At 38.0% G+C, this 15,066-nt stretch overlaps 2 protein-coding genes and 1 long non-coding RNA gene across 3 annotated transcripts in view; 2 read left to right on the forward strand and 1 right to left on the reverse strand.

Moving 5' to 3' along the window:
- Positions 1 to 3,867: 3,867 nt before the first annotated feature.
- Positions 3,868 to 5,873, forward strand: LOC124634345 (nucleoporin NDC1). Its single transcript, XM_047169892.1, has one exon. It carries the CDS (start codon positions 4,068 to 4,070, stop codon positions 5,766 to 5,768), a length of 1,701 nt encoding a protein of 566 aa, XP_047025848.1. The 5' UTR covers positions 3,868 to 4,067; the 3' UTR covers positions 5,769 to 5,873.
- Positions 5,864 to 15,066, reverse strand: part of LOC124634343 (protein unc-80 homolog) — a 30,335-nt gene continuing 21,132 nt past the window's right edge. Inside the window, exons 48-64 of the mRNA XM_047169891.1 lie at positions 14,795 to 14,940; positions 14,108 to 14,273; positions 13,546 to 13,707; positions 13,104 to 13,307; positions 12,870 to 12,986; positions 12,465 to 12,599; positions 12,218 to 12,341; positions 11,741 to 11,953; positions 11,083 to 11,267; positions 10,549 to 10,714; positions 10,074 to 10,265; positions 9,627 to 9,746; positions 9,180 to 9,290; positions 8,341 to 8,546; positions 7,996 to 8,162; positions 7,164 to 7,282; positions 5,864 to 6,727 (exon numbers count right to left, since the gene is read on the reverse strand). Coding sequence (XP_047025847.1) covers positions 6,609 to 6,727; positions 7,164 to 7,282; positions 7,996 to 8,162; positions 8,341 to 8,546; positions 9,180 to 9,290; positions 9,627 to 9,746; positions 10,074 to 10,265; positions 10,549 to 10,714; positions 11,083 to 11,267; positions 11,741 to 11,953; positions 12,218 to 12,341; positions 12,465 to 12,599; positions 12,870 to 12,986; positions 13,104 to 13,307; positions 13,546 to 13,707; positions 14,108 to 14,273; positions 14,795 to 14,940 — 2,652 coding nt within the window. The 3' untranslated portion in view covers positions 5,864 to 6,608. The remainder of the gene's footprint in view (positions 6,728 to 7,163; positions 7,283 to 7,995; positions 8,163 to 8,340; positions 8,547 to 9,179; positions 9,291 to 9,626; positions 9,747 to 10,073; positions 10,266 to 10,548; positions 10,715 to 11,082; positions 11,268 to 11,740; positions 11,954 to 12,217; positions 12,342 to 12,464; positions 12,600 to 12,869; positions 12,987 to 13,103; positions 13,308 to 13,545; positions 13,708 to 14,107; positions 14,274 to 14,794; positions 14,941 to 15,066) is intronic.
- LOC124634346 lies at positions 10,655 to 12,638 on the forward strand. The gene is made up of 2 exons (XR_006984846.1): positions 10,655 to 10,864; positions 12,514 to 12,638. It is a non-coding gene; the product is annotated as an uncharacterized LOC124634346 (long non-coding RNA).

Here is a 15,066-nt window from a genome sequence, read left to right on the forward strand (position 1 = left end):
AAAGTAATAAGTCTGGATAATTTATACATTATCTAGCTATTATTTATAATATCTACTCAATTTGGATAAAGTGATAATTGACACAGAATTAATCACATTAACAAGCAATTTTATATAATATCTCCATAGACTTGGATAATATAATAAAACAAGTAGGTAAAGATTATTATTTCATCTTAACTAACTAAAGTGCCTAGTAGCTAATAAATAATAAATAAAATAACCCCCATCTCCGGCCTGCCGGAGTGAAGCATGACGGGGGATAGGTCTCCCGCCTCTTGGCTTGCCTTCATCGGCCGGTCAGAGTGGAGTCGCTAGAGTAGGGTTAGCAGCCCGCTCGGAGGGTAGGTGCCTCGTGGTAAGTGGCGAGTGGGCCGGTGATGCTGGACCCACAGGGAGCGCGTGATCTGCGTTTAAAGTCCGCCGAGGTATCCTCACCCTTCAGCCGCTCATGTACCTGTTGCCCTCTTGTTGCGATTTAGCGACTGATTCCCGGGGGCCCAGTAAGTGAGTTGGCGAGTCTCCACCTGCCATTTTTACGTGTATTTATTACATTGTTATCGGCAGGTGCCATAGCTCCCGTAGTTTCCCCATTCCTAGTCCACTAGCATCCCATCACAATAGCCCAAGTAGTTTTCATCCATAGTTAGCAATAGTTAAGCACAGAACCGGGGATTGTCCTTGGGTACATTTCTATAGTGTATACAGGGATAATCGTCGGTTTCGTGTCACCATTTCATTAAAGTTGTCTCAAAAGGGCTTCAGCGTGTTGACTTCGGCCCCACGTTCACCTTCCAAAAATCCGGGACTCTGTAGTCCCGTGGTCGGTTAGAGACATACAAATAAAATAATAAATAAATTTTTATTGAAATAAAATTGTGAACATACAAACACTTACAAAAGAAAAAAATAAACAGAGCCCATAAGGGAGTAACGTATGCAATATAACACAATATGTAGTAGGTATTTGTTTGAACTTTGTTACCCAAGGTAAGATTTAACTTGTATTATGGATACCAGTATTCTCACATTTAGTTGTAGACAAAGTTACATTGAATGCCTCAGAAGGCGGTTACAAGTGCGAGCGTGTTTATTAATTGTAGACTTCGTCTGTATGTATGTGTTTGTGTTGTGTGTGTTATGAGTGAATTTATGTGTTATGTAAAAAGGTGTGTAGGTATATGTTATGTAGAGAATGTGTGTATGTATGTGATATTTGTTTTATGTGAAATGTAATTTCGTGAAGGTTATCCTAGATTTGACATTTTTAATAGATTTTCTGTCTCATCATAGCTCTGGCCATGTAGCCACATATAAACCACGGTTTTACATTCCATACAGCTTACCTTAATATAATTGGAAAAAAGCTAGTTAGCCCAATGCAGGGCATGCCAATTATGGCGCTATTAGTATTAAGTAGCGAAAAGTCCCCTCTTTGAGGTGTGGCTTGGGCCACTGTACGGACAGCCCGGAGGACACGGTGAACCTCACAGTCCAGGTGTGCCCTGCTTGGGAAGGGCACCGCCGTGTCCTCGTAGAGGCAATAGGCAGCGGCGACCTCTCGTGCCCGGCCCTGGTTCAAGCCATGGTCCGGGGTGAGAGGTAATGGGATGCCGCGCTCTCATGCAGACGCTAGAGAAGTTCACACTTCTCATCCCAGCTGCTGCCATGGAGGTGGAAGACCAGGGCGCCGGGTGTCGAGTGACATCTGCCAGCCACCTTAGGCGTGGGTCTGTGGGCGGTGAGTTTAGGGTGGCTCATCGTAATTCAGTCTCTTAGAAGACACAGGCCCGTCTCGCGGCGCGCGTTCTTCCACGCGCTCCACGAAGAGATTCAGCAAACCCCATTGGGTTTAAGTCACTAACAGTCTGACACTCCTTCACACTGCTAACCCACAGAGGGAGGAATTATTTGAAGATTTATCATACAAAAGTCGACAATAACTTAAACCGTTTTTAAGAATTAGGCAGTAGTAAGTTGGTTATACCATATTTATTACTTTGGCTAACATTGATTAGCTAATATGAATAATATTCAGATAAAGTGATTAATTTATCACATTGTCAAGTCAATTTGGGTATTATGCACAATAACCAGTGATTATGTATAATATTTATTTAATCACTATGACTGTAACATATACATGACATGCGTAGTAAAAATAAATTAACTTCACCACTACAACTTTTAAAACTCTTGAATGAAAACAGTATACACATTATTTTTTGTTTAATCATTTCTACTTATTACTTCATAACCAAAAATAAAATATAAGACTGCTTTTTGTTTTGATTTAAAATCACCATTATTTTCAGCCGAAAACTGGTGCACTGAGAACGTGCCGTTTACTACTATGATTTTCGCAAGTTCGCTGCCACCAACAAAGTGCTTGATTTACAAAGTTACAGGAATACTACTTAAAATAATGCTTTAATTGATTAAGTAATTGTTATTACTAAGAATGTTCAACTTTAGTGAAATGTAGTTCCAACATTAGCATTGCTTTGTGGAAATTTGTGAGCGAGTTATAAGAAAATATAATACTTTTTATGTTTCTTTTTTTGTTGTACAGAACGATGTCGTAATGCAGTTCATTAGAGGAGTACATAGGATCGCACGTAAGGGTTTCAAGTTCAGGGAGCGTACATTATTAAGCGAGTAGGTATGTAGGGGAAATACATAAGAGAATAGATAAGAAGAAATAAGTGAAGTCACAAGTTTGAAAGATCGCCTTGGTTATTAAGTATCGATAAATAAAAAGTATGTTCTTGTGATAATTATGGACATCCTTAAAAAGTTCATAGACAACAGAGGAATTAATCCATAAAATGACATTAAAATGTTGCTATTATATCATTTTATTGTGTATTTAATTAAATATGAATCTTATATTGTAAAAGCATTTGAATAAATCCAGCTTTCACTTCTACCATCGCTAAAAAATGTTTAAATAATATAAAATAATTAATTTCATTGGCAGTACTGGTTTATGCCGTCTATTCCTTAACGTCATTCGTTGGGTTGTCAATGTCAGATTTTTCAATGTGTTCGCGATACGAGCGGAGTTGCGGTTAGGGACACGGTATCGAAGCAAAAGTATCGATATCGTACTCATGAGTAGAATCGATAACAAAGTATCGTACTCATTAAAGTATCGAAACAAAAGTATCGATACTTCAAGGTATCGAGTACTTTTTTAGATCAAAATTTGCTTGGTCAATATCAGTCAGTAAATAATGTCAGTTTTACTTCAGTTCAGCAGGACATAAAAAACAAATGGTATTGGTACACTTTAATAGAATAATAGAAAAATGGAAAATGGAATGAATGAAACAAATCGAAAATGTAGCAAAAGGAAACAATATTAAGTTATTTGAGGTATACTAAAAACTAGCAGTGTCCCACAGTTTCACCCGCGTAGTAGATTAAAGATCCCATTCCTCCTCCGTACAGTCACTTAAAAATAGAAGTTTGTTGAGCCTTTTTGGAGATAAGCGGTTTCGAATTTTTGTGATGGTACTTCCTGCTTTAGAAAATAATTGTTCTGAAGGTACTGACGTCGCAGGGATTGATATATATTCTCGTGCCAATTTATATTATTTTGGGAATACTACTTTCATATCTTCCCATTGTTTTAAGGGATCTACTGAAAGTGGCGAAACCTGTGCCGATAAGTAGTAGCTTATAAGTAGTAGTGAGCTAGAAAGCGCTGTTAAATTAAATTCTTCATTCGATACGATACCTGGGAAAAAGTACTTATTGAGTAAAAGTATCGAATGCAAAGTATCGAGTATAAAAGTATCGGTATCGAACTGGAATGTACTCGATACCACAAAGCATCGATACTTTTTTCGTGTCCCTAGTTGCGGTTAACGAATTTGAATTTGATAGTTTTGTCGACCTTGTTTAGGTTACAATTACATGTTTTACAATACCGCAAAAGTCAAAACTTAAAGCAAAGAATAATAATTTGCATTTATCACAATAAAACCGAACTATGTCAGTGTTTTCTACGTCATTTTTATCTTAAAGAAGATTTAAGTTAGTCATCATAAGCCGCCGCCGAAATGGAAATGGAAACAAAAAGTGAAATTTTCTCGAAGAGACTTATTACTGCAGTGTTATGGAACATCGGACTCCAAAGTTTTCTCGCAGTTGTACTGGTATTTTTGATACAAGTCGACTTCCTGCACCCTGTCTCATGGATCACTTCAACTCTCCACGAAATATTTGGTTGGAAGATGGGTTTGAATATCGTGCTTCTTGGATTAGTCTCATTTTTTCAAGCCTACGTTTATGGAAGCTACTATATGATGCCACTACCTAAATACTTTACGAGATTCTCGATGTTTTTGAATATGTTTTCAGTACAAAATGCCATGTTCAGTATACTGTACGCATTGAGTGGTTACTTTACTATGGGCTTGTATTCTTCGTTGGCTAAAAGCAATTACAATGTTTTGAAGAAGAAATGTGACTTTTATGATGGCCAATGTTTGGTGGAACAAAGTCTCTTTCTGCAGTTTGGAGGAATGTGGATGGGTTTATACTATTTCCTGAATATTCACATATTTGGAACTACATTGTTGATGTTCCCTCACATTTATCAAGACAAGTTTCAACAAATCAAGCTAGCCATCAATAACATTCTCTCAATGGGATTTAGAAATTCCATAATGCCAGTGGCATATTATTGTGCATTCTATTATTTGTGGGGGAATAAACCTAGGAGTGTAGTGTCCGAGGTGTACAGTTTATACTTGGAAGATCCTCCTTTAGACAATGTTGTAAACTTGATGAGGTCTGGCATCTGGATTGGTCTTTGGTTCTACACAAGTTTATTCTTTGTGTCAGTTTACACAATGAGAACTGTTTTTAATATAATACTTACTGAACCAATGAAATTTCCTATTGAGTCAACAAAAACTTTAGTGCTCCATAATGCATTGGCTTTGAGGTCACAGTTTAATGGATATCTAGGAGCTCAAGATTTAAAAATTATGTCCATGACTGATAGTGCAAGACGGCAGGAAATATTTACCTTGTCTCAACCCGGAGGACATCCCAGAAATTGGAATAATTTGTTAGAGCAGTGTATCAGCATTATCAACGATTTTAGCAAAGAATTAGATGCTGTCAATGGAGATGCAAAAACAAATGAGCTTGAGAAATCTGCTGCAATCAGAAATATTGGGAATGTGTCCACTAGTAATGGTTTCACATATTCTGGCAATATAAGAAATATGGCACATTCACCCAAATTAAAGGATATTAAAAAGCATAACATGGATGCAGAGGAAGATTCTCTTGGTGATATTATTAAACAGGAATTTAACATTTTCCTTCATAAGCTGTGTCAAAAACCTGGTATCAGTTATTTGTTTGGAGAACTGACAGACACAAAATTAAAGTTCCTGTTGATGCAGGCTCAGCCTGTGATGTGGACTTGTGAAGGTTTGTCCTGTATTGCTGCAGCCTCCTTGAATGAAGATAAATATGGAGTGGTACAGAATGACTTGCCTATTGTGATATCTACATTAATTAATCTCAAACAAAACTTAGATAAATTGACAAAACCTGGCCTGGTGCCGAGGAAGCATATGCTGAATGATGTTTATGCCATCAAAATGAAGACTGCTTTGATCTCATCAGTAAAAAGAAGTATTTATAAGATTGCCATCACATTCTCAAAGTACATTCATGAAATACCTTTGGATTCAGATATTCAAGTTGCATTGCAGCCATTTTTGATGTGTAAGGAAGCATGATTGATAAGGATTTGATGACTGTGCAAGGACAATAATAAACGGTTTCATAACAAAACATTTCTAATTTTGATTGTGAGTGAAATAAAACAAGTTTATAAAAACAAACATATCTATTAAATTTCTATAAAAATTTAACATAAGAACACAATAATATTAAAACTAATCTCTGTAGCTATAAAACATACATACTCTTAATCTTTGCATTAAATATCACATACCTACTTGTAAATTACATCTACGAGATTCTTCATGTCAAGGTTTATCATTGGTATTATTTTTCTAGTATTATTCATTTAGTGAAAATACCTATAGATTTTGTTTTACAGTAACAATTTTTAAAATTCCCTAATTTTGAAAATGAACATCTTCCATTGAATAAAAGGCAAATGTTCCATAATGTTACATCACACAAAATCGTTTGAGATGGTTAAAATATTTAATTTCCATTTAATTATCTCTTTTCCCAAAAATCCTACAATTTTTGAAGGTAAAGTTGTTTTGCATTATTATGAAGGATGATGAATCATACTATAGACTTATTAACACTGCTTCATAATAAGCCTCCTAGAAAGACTTACAAAAAACAGTACCATACCTAGCTACAGTGTTTTCAAATATCAGTAAGAAAAGTCATACATACTTAGACATAAGATTCATATTTAGAGCTTCTGCTAATATCAATTATTCATATTTCCATTTTCCTTGGCCATGTAAATCTCTGATTGATACAAAAGCCTTCCCAATATCCTATCCCAGGTATCTAGATAGACTGGAACCCAAGTCCGGTTAAGGAATTAGGCATCTGAAGAGTTATCCAAGGCGCATAGTTTTGGAACCAATTCAAAGGAGTGTATCTTCATCTCTCAGGTCGCTACTTAACAACAAAGAGCGTTGGCTAGCTGCACCCAGTAGTGCTGTTCTCTCAGCAGATGATGTCCCCGATTCGCAGCTTAGAGAAGCTAGACAAACACATGTAATGCATTAGGATATTGCTTATTAGAATGATTTAGGATCTAACACACAAAAGCAGCAACAATCAAAAGAAGGATCATTATGCAATGAAGTTTATCAATTTCTTTCTCACTTTCTGTCAATGTACTAAAAGAACTTTGTAATAGAAAATTTTCACGACGGTAGGTACTTTGGATTTACGTTGTTTAGTGAAGGTCTTTCAATGATACTGCAAACATCTTTAGCGACTAAAGAAATTGTTTCGATTTCGTCTTTACGTTTTGTCAAAAATTGTGAAACTCCATTGCGTGACACCTGGAAATGTGAAAGCGAAGAAAGGAACGGTAGACTCACGAGAACTCGGCAAGGCGACAGACGGGAAGAGAGACGAGAGTGCGGGGGGGTTGCGTATAAATAGAGCGGTACATACGAAGGGTTGATTACCGTCGGGGCTGGCGTGCGGCGTGGCGCTGGCGGCGCGCTCGGGCTCCGGCGACGCCAGCGCGGCCCGCGTGCTGCCGCCCGGCGACTCCGTCATCGACGCCTGCAGGCTGTAGCTCTCCCTGTAACACGACCTCGCTGGACATCGCGTCAACACACTACCACTACAGTCATACTACGGTTTTTTTAATGCCTTCCAAATCCCTACTAATATTATAAATGCGAAAGTAACTCTGTCCGTCTGTCTGTCTGTTACGCTTTCTCGTCTAAACTACTAAACTGATGGTATTGGTAAATTGGTACAGAGATAGAGTTGACCTTGAGAAAGAACATAGGATAGTTTTAATCCCGGACTTTTGTAGAATTCTACGCGGGCGAAGCCGGGGCAGAAGCTAGTTATATTATAGGTGGGTTCGGCTCGGCGACTAAATCATTGACGCTTGACAGTTTAGATTTATTTTTAACGATTTAATTGTGATTCCATTGATGTTAGCGTATAGCAAAGTAGGCAGACTTGACCAATTTCACTAGGCAATGTCATAGGAGCGAGCACATTGCTGGGTCAATAAATATATTGTTAACCAAGTTATATTGAAATCAATACCAAATTTCATCATATCCAGCAAAGCTGTGGCGTTCACGAATACACTGAACAAATGAATGAATGACTTTATAATAGACTACATAATAGTAAATATCGGAACTCAGTGCACACGAGATGAGTGAATCATGCCGGTACACAAAACCCGTTTCGAAAGGTGTTCACACATCGATACGGCATGCTGACCACACTTAGTATTGGTCGTCTATTTACTGAAGGTTAGGTAATGCTAGCCTGTATCCCGACGTTGAAGAAGTCTGCGAGATTTCACTGTCGTATGAAGTGTCGGTGTTGATGTAGGAAGGTTGGAGGAATGGCGGCTGTGACCAGGCGCGGCGGAGAGGTGTGGACTCGGGGCCCGGGGACGAGCCGTCGTCAGACTCCAGGCGCACGTGGCTCACCTGTGTTAGAAACAATTGAAAGTAGATTCATGATGTAGGTATCAAGATTTTTATCATTTGCCTCCAATAGCCCTTGCCAGTACCTAATGGAGGTGTGGCTGTGAAACTTTGTACCTATTGTTTGATTACTAGGTAATTATCAATGAATGCACCTTAATGTAAAATAATAAAAACTTACATCAGGCTTAGTATGCCTACTGCGTCGGAACTTAAACGTCTTCTTAGAAGGTCCGTGAGCTCGCTGCAACCGCGGCCTCTCGGCGTCGGCCGTGTCGGAGTTTTCGCCCACTAACATGTCACTGTCGGACGGACGAGCCGGGATGCATTCACCGCAAGACGCCTCGCCGGGTGACATCGGGGATAGTGGACTCATTGATGTTTCTCCTGAGATATTGGTAAGAAGAGAGTAAAAAGAAAATGGTTTTGAGGTTCCTGTTACTGTTACAGCCTTTTTATCGTCCCACTGCTAGGCACAGTCCTCCTCTAAATTAGAGAGTTAGAGGCTCTAACATGGAGAAGGTTTGAGCATTAATCACCACGCTTGCTCAATGCGGGTTGGTGATTTCAGACTATATAGTCCAGGTTTCCTCAAGATGCTTTCCTTCACCTTTTTATCAGCCATTGGCGTCCAAGATATACTTAGAAAGTACATACAAACTTAGAAAAGTTGCATTGGTACTTGTCTGACCTGGAATCGAACCCACACCCTCATACTCGAGAGGTTGGTTTTTACCCACTAGGCCACCACGACTTCTTGAGGTTCTTCGTGCATATGAAATGACAACATAATAGGAGGAGCTTGCGGCTACGTAACAGGCGCAAACTAAGTCATCATGGGGCAGCTTTCACTACAGGTTGAGGAGCTCAAAAGAAGTAAATCATAGAGTGATCTGATGGTTTCTTTGGGAAAAGACTAGGTAACGAAAGGAAATAGGTACAATAGGGACCATTAAGAAGTAACTAAATACGGAAGATGGTAATAACGTAGGCGAAGGATAAAAATAAGTTCAAACTTACCAGACGTGAACTTGAGTTCTACGGACGGCACAAATCTTAGCTTAGTTTGTGTGCTTGTGTACGAGGGAGTACTGGCGGTTGGCTTGTCACTTCCGTAGTTGTTCAACGAACCTGGGGAAAAGAAAACAGAATTCTTTAGTGCTTACAGAATTGAACACACTACCAAAGGACTGGCAGATTAGCACTTCTTTCGAGAGAGTCCTCCGAAAAGAGTTTGTCTTTTTTCGGAGGACTCTTCTTTCGCTTTCACGCTTACATAGCTGAACCGATTGCGATGCAATATGACATAGAAATATGTGGTAACCGTAGTGGCAAAAAGGTGGTACCTACGCTAGAGTTGAAAGTATATTGCAACCTGGAGAAGTCCCGAGCGAAATCGTATTTAATTTGGTAAACTAATGAGGAAAGTAACAGCGTTTATTAATAGTTAAATGGTGTTAAACTTACCTATATGAGAATTGCCACTGCTAACGTTATTGTTGCTGGTGTCGCTCAGGCGACCGCTGTTCAGCTGAGCCTCAAACGTCGGCATGTGCTGACTTGTAGTTGAACTACTTGATAACGATTCTGTAACAGATTTCATGTTAGTCCAATTTTAGTAAATCGTATACGTACATAAAATTTAGATGATTTGTGGAAATAAGTGATGAGTATCATATGGGCCGAAACATTGCTCGAAAAAAGATGAAAAAATTCTTGTCATTTCTTCAGATAAGTAATCTAGTAGGTACTTAGATCGTAGGTGTGCCGCCTACGAAAACGGTAGTTGGTCTTAACAGCTAAGAAAAAGAAATGCATTGTCTTTGTTGTTTTTATGTTCTGGCAAAATATGTCCAATATTTTTGCTAATCTAAAACATGGACTATTTAATTTATGAGTGATTAAACCACGTACCTCTCTGTGCAGAAAGAGGCGCGGAAGGATGATCGGGCGTTCTAGGCAGTCCTCCGGTACCACCTCTGCCTACCAACATCGATATCAACGAAGGTCGATGTTGTTGATGTTTGTCAGGCACTGTTGTCGTACGGGGAAACACTTCGGACGCACGTTTCCCGCCGGCCTGACCGAGGTTTTCTGCTATTTGTTCTAGAACAAAACAATTATGTTTTACCCGTTTGGAGTGAAAAATAAATAATTGTAGTCCTGGAAATATCTTAGTAAACATGTCACTTTTTGGCTTTTCAGAGGTGCAAAAATATATGACAGAAAGTACACAATTTAGTTTTAATCATGACAACACCAACACATTTTTTTTGAGTAGCAACCCCTACATCTACAGTTGCATACTTAATATCGTCTAAGAAACCTTTAAACCTACTCATATGAATATTGATCCCCGATGGGGGGTTGAATAATTACACCTACTTACCAAACTTATACTGATCATGTGTATCGCGCATATGTCTCAGTTCCCTCGCTAGTTCGGCTAGCAGAGCACCTCTTGCCCTCGCGGCGGGTAACTTGAGCCCTCTTACACGTTCCCGAACTACGAATTGCATGTGACGCTCGTTGTCTCCGATGGGGGGTTGGGATAGCTGTGACGAGAAAATGGAGAGAAAAGTTTGTAATAAATAATTTTTATTACAAAATATAACATTATATTGGATTGCTTTTGAACTGTAAGAACTTTCAGAGATAATCTGGGATATCCAAAAATGCTTTCATCTATATCATTACCGCAATCGGTAAGATCACGCCTCATATCGAATTTTAACTTGAGCAAAACATCAAAAACCATTTTATATTTGAGTTTTCTGTTACCAGTTTCATTCGCCTTAAATGTTTGACAGAAATGTTGAAATCGGTATTCTTGTCCTTAAAATAGTTTATCGATAAAAGTATTGCCTATATTTTGTTATTGCGTTCACAATGACATCTCAAATAATCGATAAAACAAACTTACCTTATGCACTATAAACGGTTGCAACAGAATGTACAACGGGGTCCTATAAGTTACAACATGTTCTAGGAAGTCCCACAAATGATGAGCAGCTTCATTCCTTCTGCCCAGGTCTCTCATGGCGCGAGCTATGCGACCCCATTCCGTGCACAGCTCGCTTGTGAAGCAGGCGCACATTACTTTTAGTGCTGGAAATATTAATTAAAATATATGGGACATTATTTCTATATTTTTATATGAATTTCTATAATTTTTTTTTTTTTTTTTTTTTATAGCTAATATTAATATATGCCAAATAAATGCATATCAAAAATGTTAATTTCTAATTAATTTTCCATTTTTTTTTCTTTCAACTGTCTAAATTTTTGATATTGAAAAAAATAATAATTATGTACTGAAATACAAAGTTAAATATTTCTGTATATAGTTTACATTTACTCTGGTTTCTATTTCACAGTAAATACAAGTAAATACCTACACTTTCCTCAAACAAGTGCGTTTAGTTCTATTGCCATCAACCAGGTAAAATTACTATTTAGTTTTACCCTACACGAATCATGTGAAAATACTTTTGAGATGGAAAATAAATATATCCGAAGTAGAATTAGAAACTTTTTGTGAAGTCGGTTAAAACACACTAGGACGAAATCATCATACATACCCAAAAAAGCAATCCTATACAATTGATTGGACAGCCTCGTAGTGTTCCTCGTATCCCGACTGCCAGTGAACGTAAGAGAATTGGCGCGATTATCAGAAGCATTGAGCTTAGCGTTCACGGCAGCCAGTTGTCCCGGCGGCGCGGGGGGACATAAGGCGTTCAGTACCACTGATACTAAGTAGCTTACGTCCGATTGACGGAGAGGAGGTACATCTGAAAAGAATTATTATTATTAATTATGTAATCGAACATTTTTTTCCTTAAAGATATAGATATAGATTTTGCTACTGATTGGTTCGATATAAGACCCAGAAACTCTGACATTCTTATCAAGGAAGGGGTATCGTGTAACTTGGTTGACTAGGTCAAACACTCTGCATTTGGTTACTCTGGAAGCCGACCTCAATCAGTCGAATTTTAAATGTCCTGTTGGCAAAGACTTCTTACTGTCTAATATTTTATAAAAATGTGGCTTACCCTTTCTACCACTACCGACGCGTAAACAAAGCGGCATGAATAGATTCATGAGCATGTTTTCAGTTTTCTCTCCTGTTGGAAACGATGCGCTGCCTCCACACATTTGTTCTAACGAATAACTATCCTGTATAGCAAAGTAGAACAAAAAAAATTGACAATACAAAATGTATTTTATTTATACGTAGTTAAGAGTTATTTTAAAGATAATATATACTGTATGAACATAATTATCATAGGCAATACTTACACCAGTATTGATAATCTGCAATGCAATTAATCGCACGACTGTGCTGCAGAAATGTGGTGGCGGCGGTTGAGACATCAGCGCTGCGGTTGCCGAAGATAAGTTCTCTCCACAATTGTTGTCTGATACTATGAGCGCCTAGAAATATAATGGGAAATAAATTATTTTAAAACGTTATTTAGTTTTTTTTTGTAACTAACTGACTCAACAAACTTCGTAGGTATCGTTTAAACCTTCCCTGGACCTCTACAAACATTTAAAACCAAATCGGTCCAGCCATTCTCTAGTTTAAGTCAGACTAACGGACAGTAATTCATTTTTACATATAAGAAGATTTTTGTAATTATATGAGCCACCTAAGGCTTTTTCTTTTCACCAACCTTTGGTTGGTAAATGGTTGATACTCACTTGAACAGTATTGAGCAGAGTTTTCACATGCTGCCAATGCATTATGTAGGGACATCTAATCATTGTTTCATAAACACCTTTCAAGAGAACTGCTGCGGAATCCCAATCAGTGTTTCTCTGAAAATCAAGCATTCAGGATACGTCAATAAACAAATTGCTGGTAAAAAGAGATATCTATTATCATATTAAGTAGGGTAAAATATAAAACAAAATATACATAGATGATAGTCTTACCCTAATGCTAGGTTTCTTAGCAATTTTAAGGAAGACTTTGTCCAATCTTCTCAGTATCATAATAAGGGCTGGTCTTAAGGCATCGTCTGCCCAATCGGCGGCTGGTAACACTTGAGTCATGTAACGTTGGAGACCACGACAACCCATGGACTCAGGGTCGTAGGGAGATACCTTTAGTAAAGAGTGAGCTATTTCTGCAAGGCGCTGTAAGAAAATGATGGTGGTTAATTCGACTGACTAACATCATAGAGTAACCTGATAAGAATACCCAAAATTACCCTAAATAGAATTGATATGGCAAATCTGCAATACATGTAGATTAGTAGACATTCGATAAAATTGGAAATAACTTTTGACTGAAAATTCTTAAAATAACTTTTAATTTTTTTTTTTTTAAATTGTCAATAGATTCGGGTCTTAGAGGGTTAATTATAAAACTTACTGCATGTGATTTCGAATCCAGCAACTCCACTGGCTTTCCTTCAGTACCACCGCTGCGGTTAGAACCATTGATTTCCAACAAACGTGTAGTCGCTCGCCCTATAAATTCACCCACTAACGATAGCAGCACATCGCGAGGCCTGCGGTATTCTGCACGCACCAGCTGTTTAAATTGTGATAGATTTTCTTTATAAAGGGAAAATGAGATAAGAGAAGGCATATGGAGAGAATAAGGGATGATTAAACTAATGACTTACGTTTGTACGAGCTAGATTCATAGTAAGCGCTAATATGAAGTAACAAAAAATACCGAGGTGTATAACCGCTGAAGCTATATGACAAAATATGCTAAAATCGTCTATGTAGCGTAATATACCTTCCCCGAAGCACTGAAACGTTAGTCTACTTTAGATCTTTCTCAAAAGTATTTCTACCACAGCAATTAACGTAAATGCGACTGTGATAGGATTATGTTCGAGCAGCACTTAGATGCGCCCTATGTGAGCGGTCCTACGCGACCGCAATGTAAACGTACATTATATGTATTTATAGTTTTACATTACCTCAGAATCCTCAGCCCCCGTATACTCAGGTACAGGCATCTTGGAGTTATCGTACTTAGAGTGTGACTCCTCAAAGGCAATGATAGTAGCCGCGGCGGTACGCGGCCCCGTCCGCTGTGACGAGCCTTTATGTTCGGGAGACGTTCTGTATGGGCCGTTGTAAGATCTATAGGAAATCATTTTACACTATTATACGTTCTAACGTACTTGCGTAAAGCGGAGAACAAATGATATGATAGGGATTTTGATTGGCGGCTGTTTCTCTTTTCACTGTGGATTTTATTTACACAAGCAAAATGCATATTTAAAGTTTGTTTTCACTGCGATTTAGGTATGGGTTTAGGCTCATACTCCAACAAAGCGGAGCGGAGCAGAGTAGTTTTTAAACACCCAATGGAATTTCCTTGCTCATTATACTACTAAATGTGAAAGGGGGCGTTTTTGGGGGTGCTGTCCGTTTGTAATTTTTCTTCTAATTTCTCAATAAATGATGTGACTTTGAAATGGGTGGAGATTATACTTTTGAATAATTTTGAATAATAAATCTATATATATCTAAAATCTATATCTTTTGAAAATATTGGTTGTTTAAAAACTTCTCCAGTCCGCTTCGCTTTGATGGAATTTGGGCCAAAGGCGGAACCTAATATTAAAGCTTAGAAAAATTATGTTGTCCTAAAAACTTACTTAGAAAGTCCTTCGCAGTTATTCACGAGTGTTTTTATAGCAATAGCTAGTTGCTGTATGATTTCTTTTTCTGTTTTTCCCTCTCGATTGTAGGTGGGCAGTTGAATTTGCTTTACATAGCACGGGAGTATTGCTTCCAATATTATCTATAAAGACATAATATATTATTATAAAGGTTCAAATTGAGAGGCTAACAATAAAATATCACTTAGCTTGAAAACTGCCTGTTGTGCAAGTTTTAATATGTTCTACAATTTTTGTTTAACTTAATA

This window comes from Helicoverpa zea, chromosome 11 (genome assembly GCF_022581195.2).
Source record: "Helicoverpa zea isolate HzStark_Cry1AcR chromosome 11, ilHelZeax1.1, whole genome shotgun sequence".
Taxonomy (NCBI): domain Eukaryota; kingdom Metazoa; phylum Arthropoda; class Insecta; order Lepidoptera; family Noctuidae; genus Helicoverpa; species Helicoverpa zea.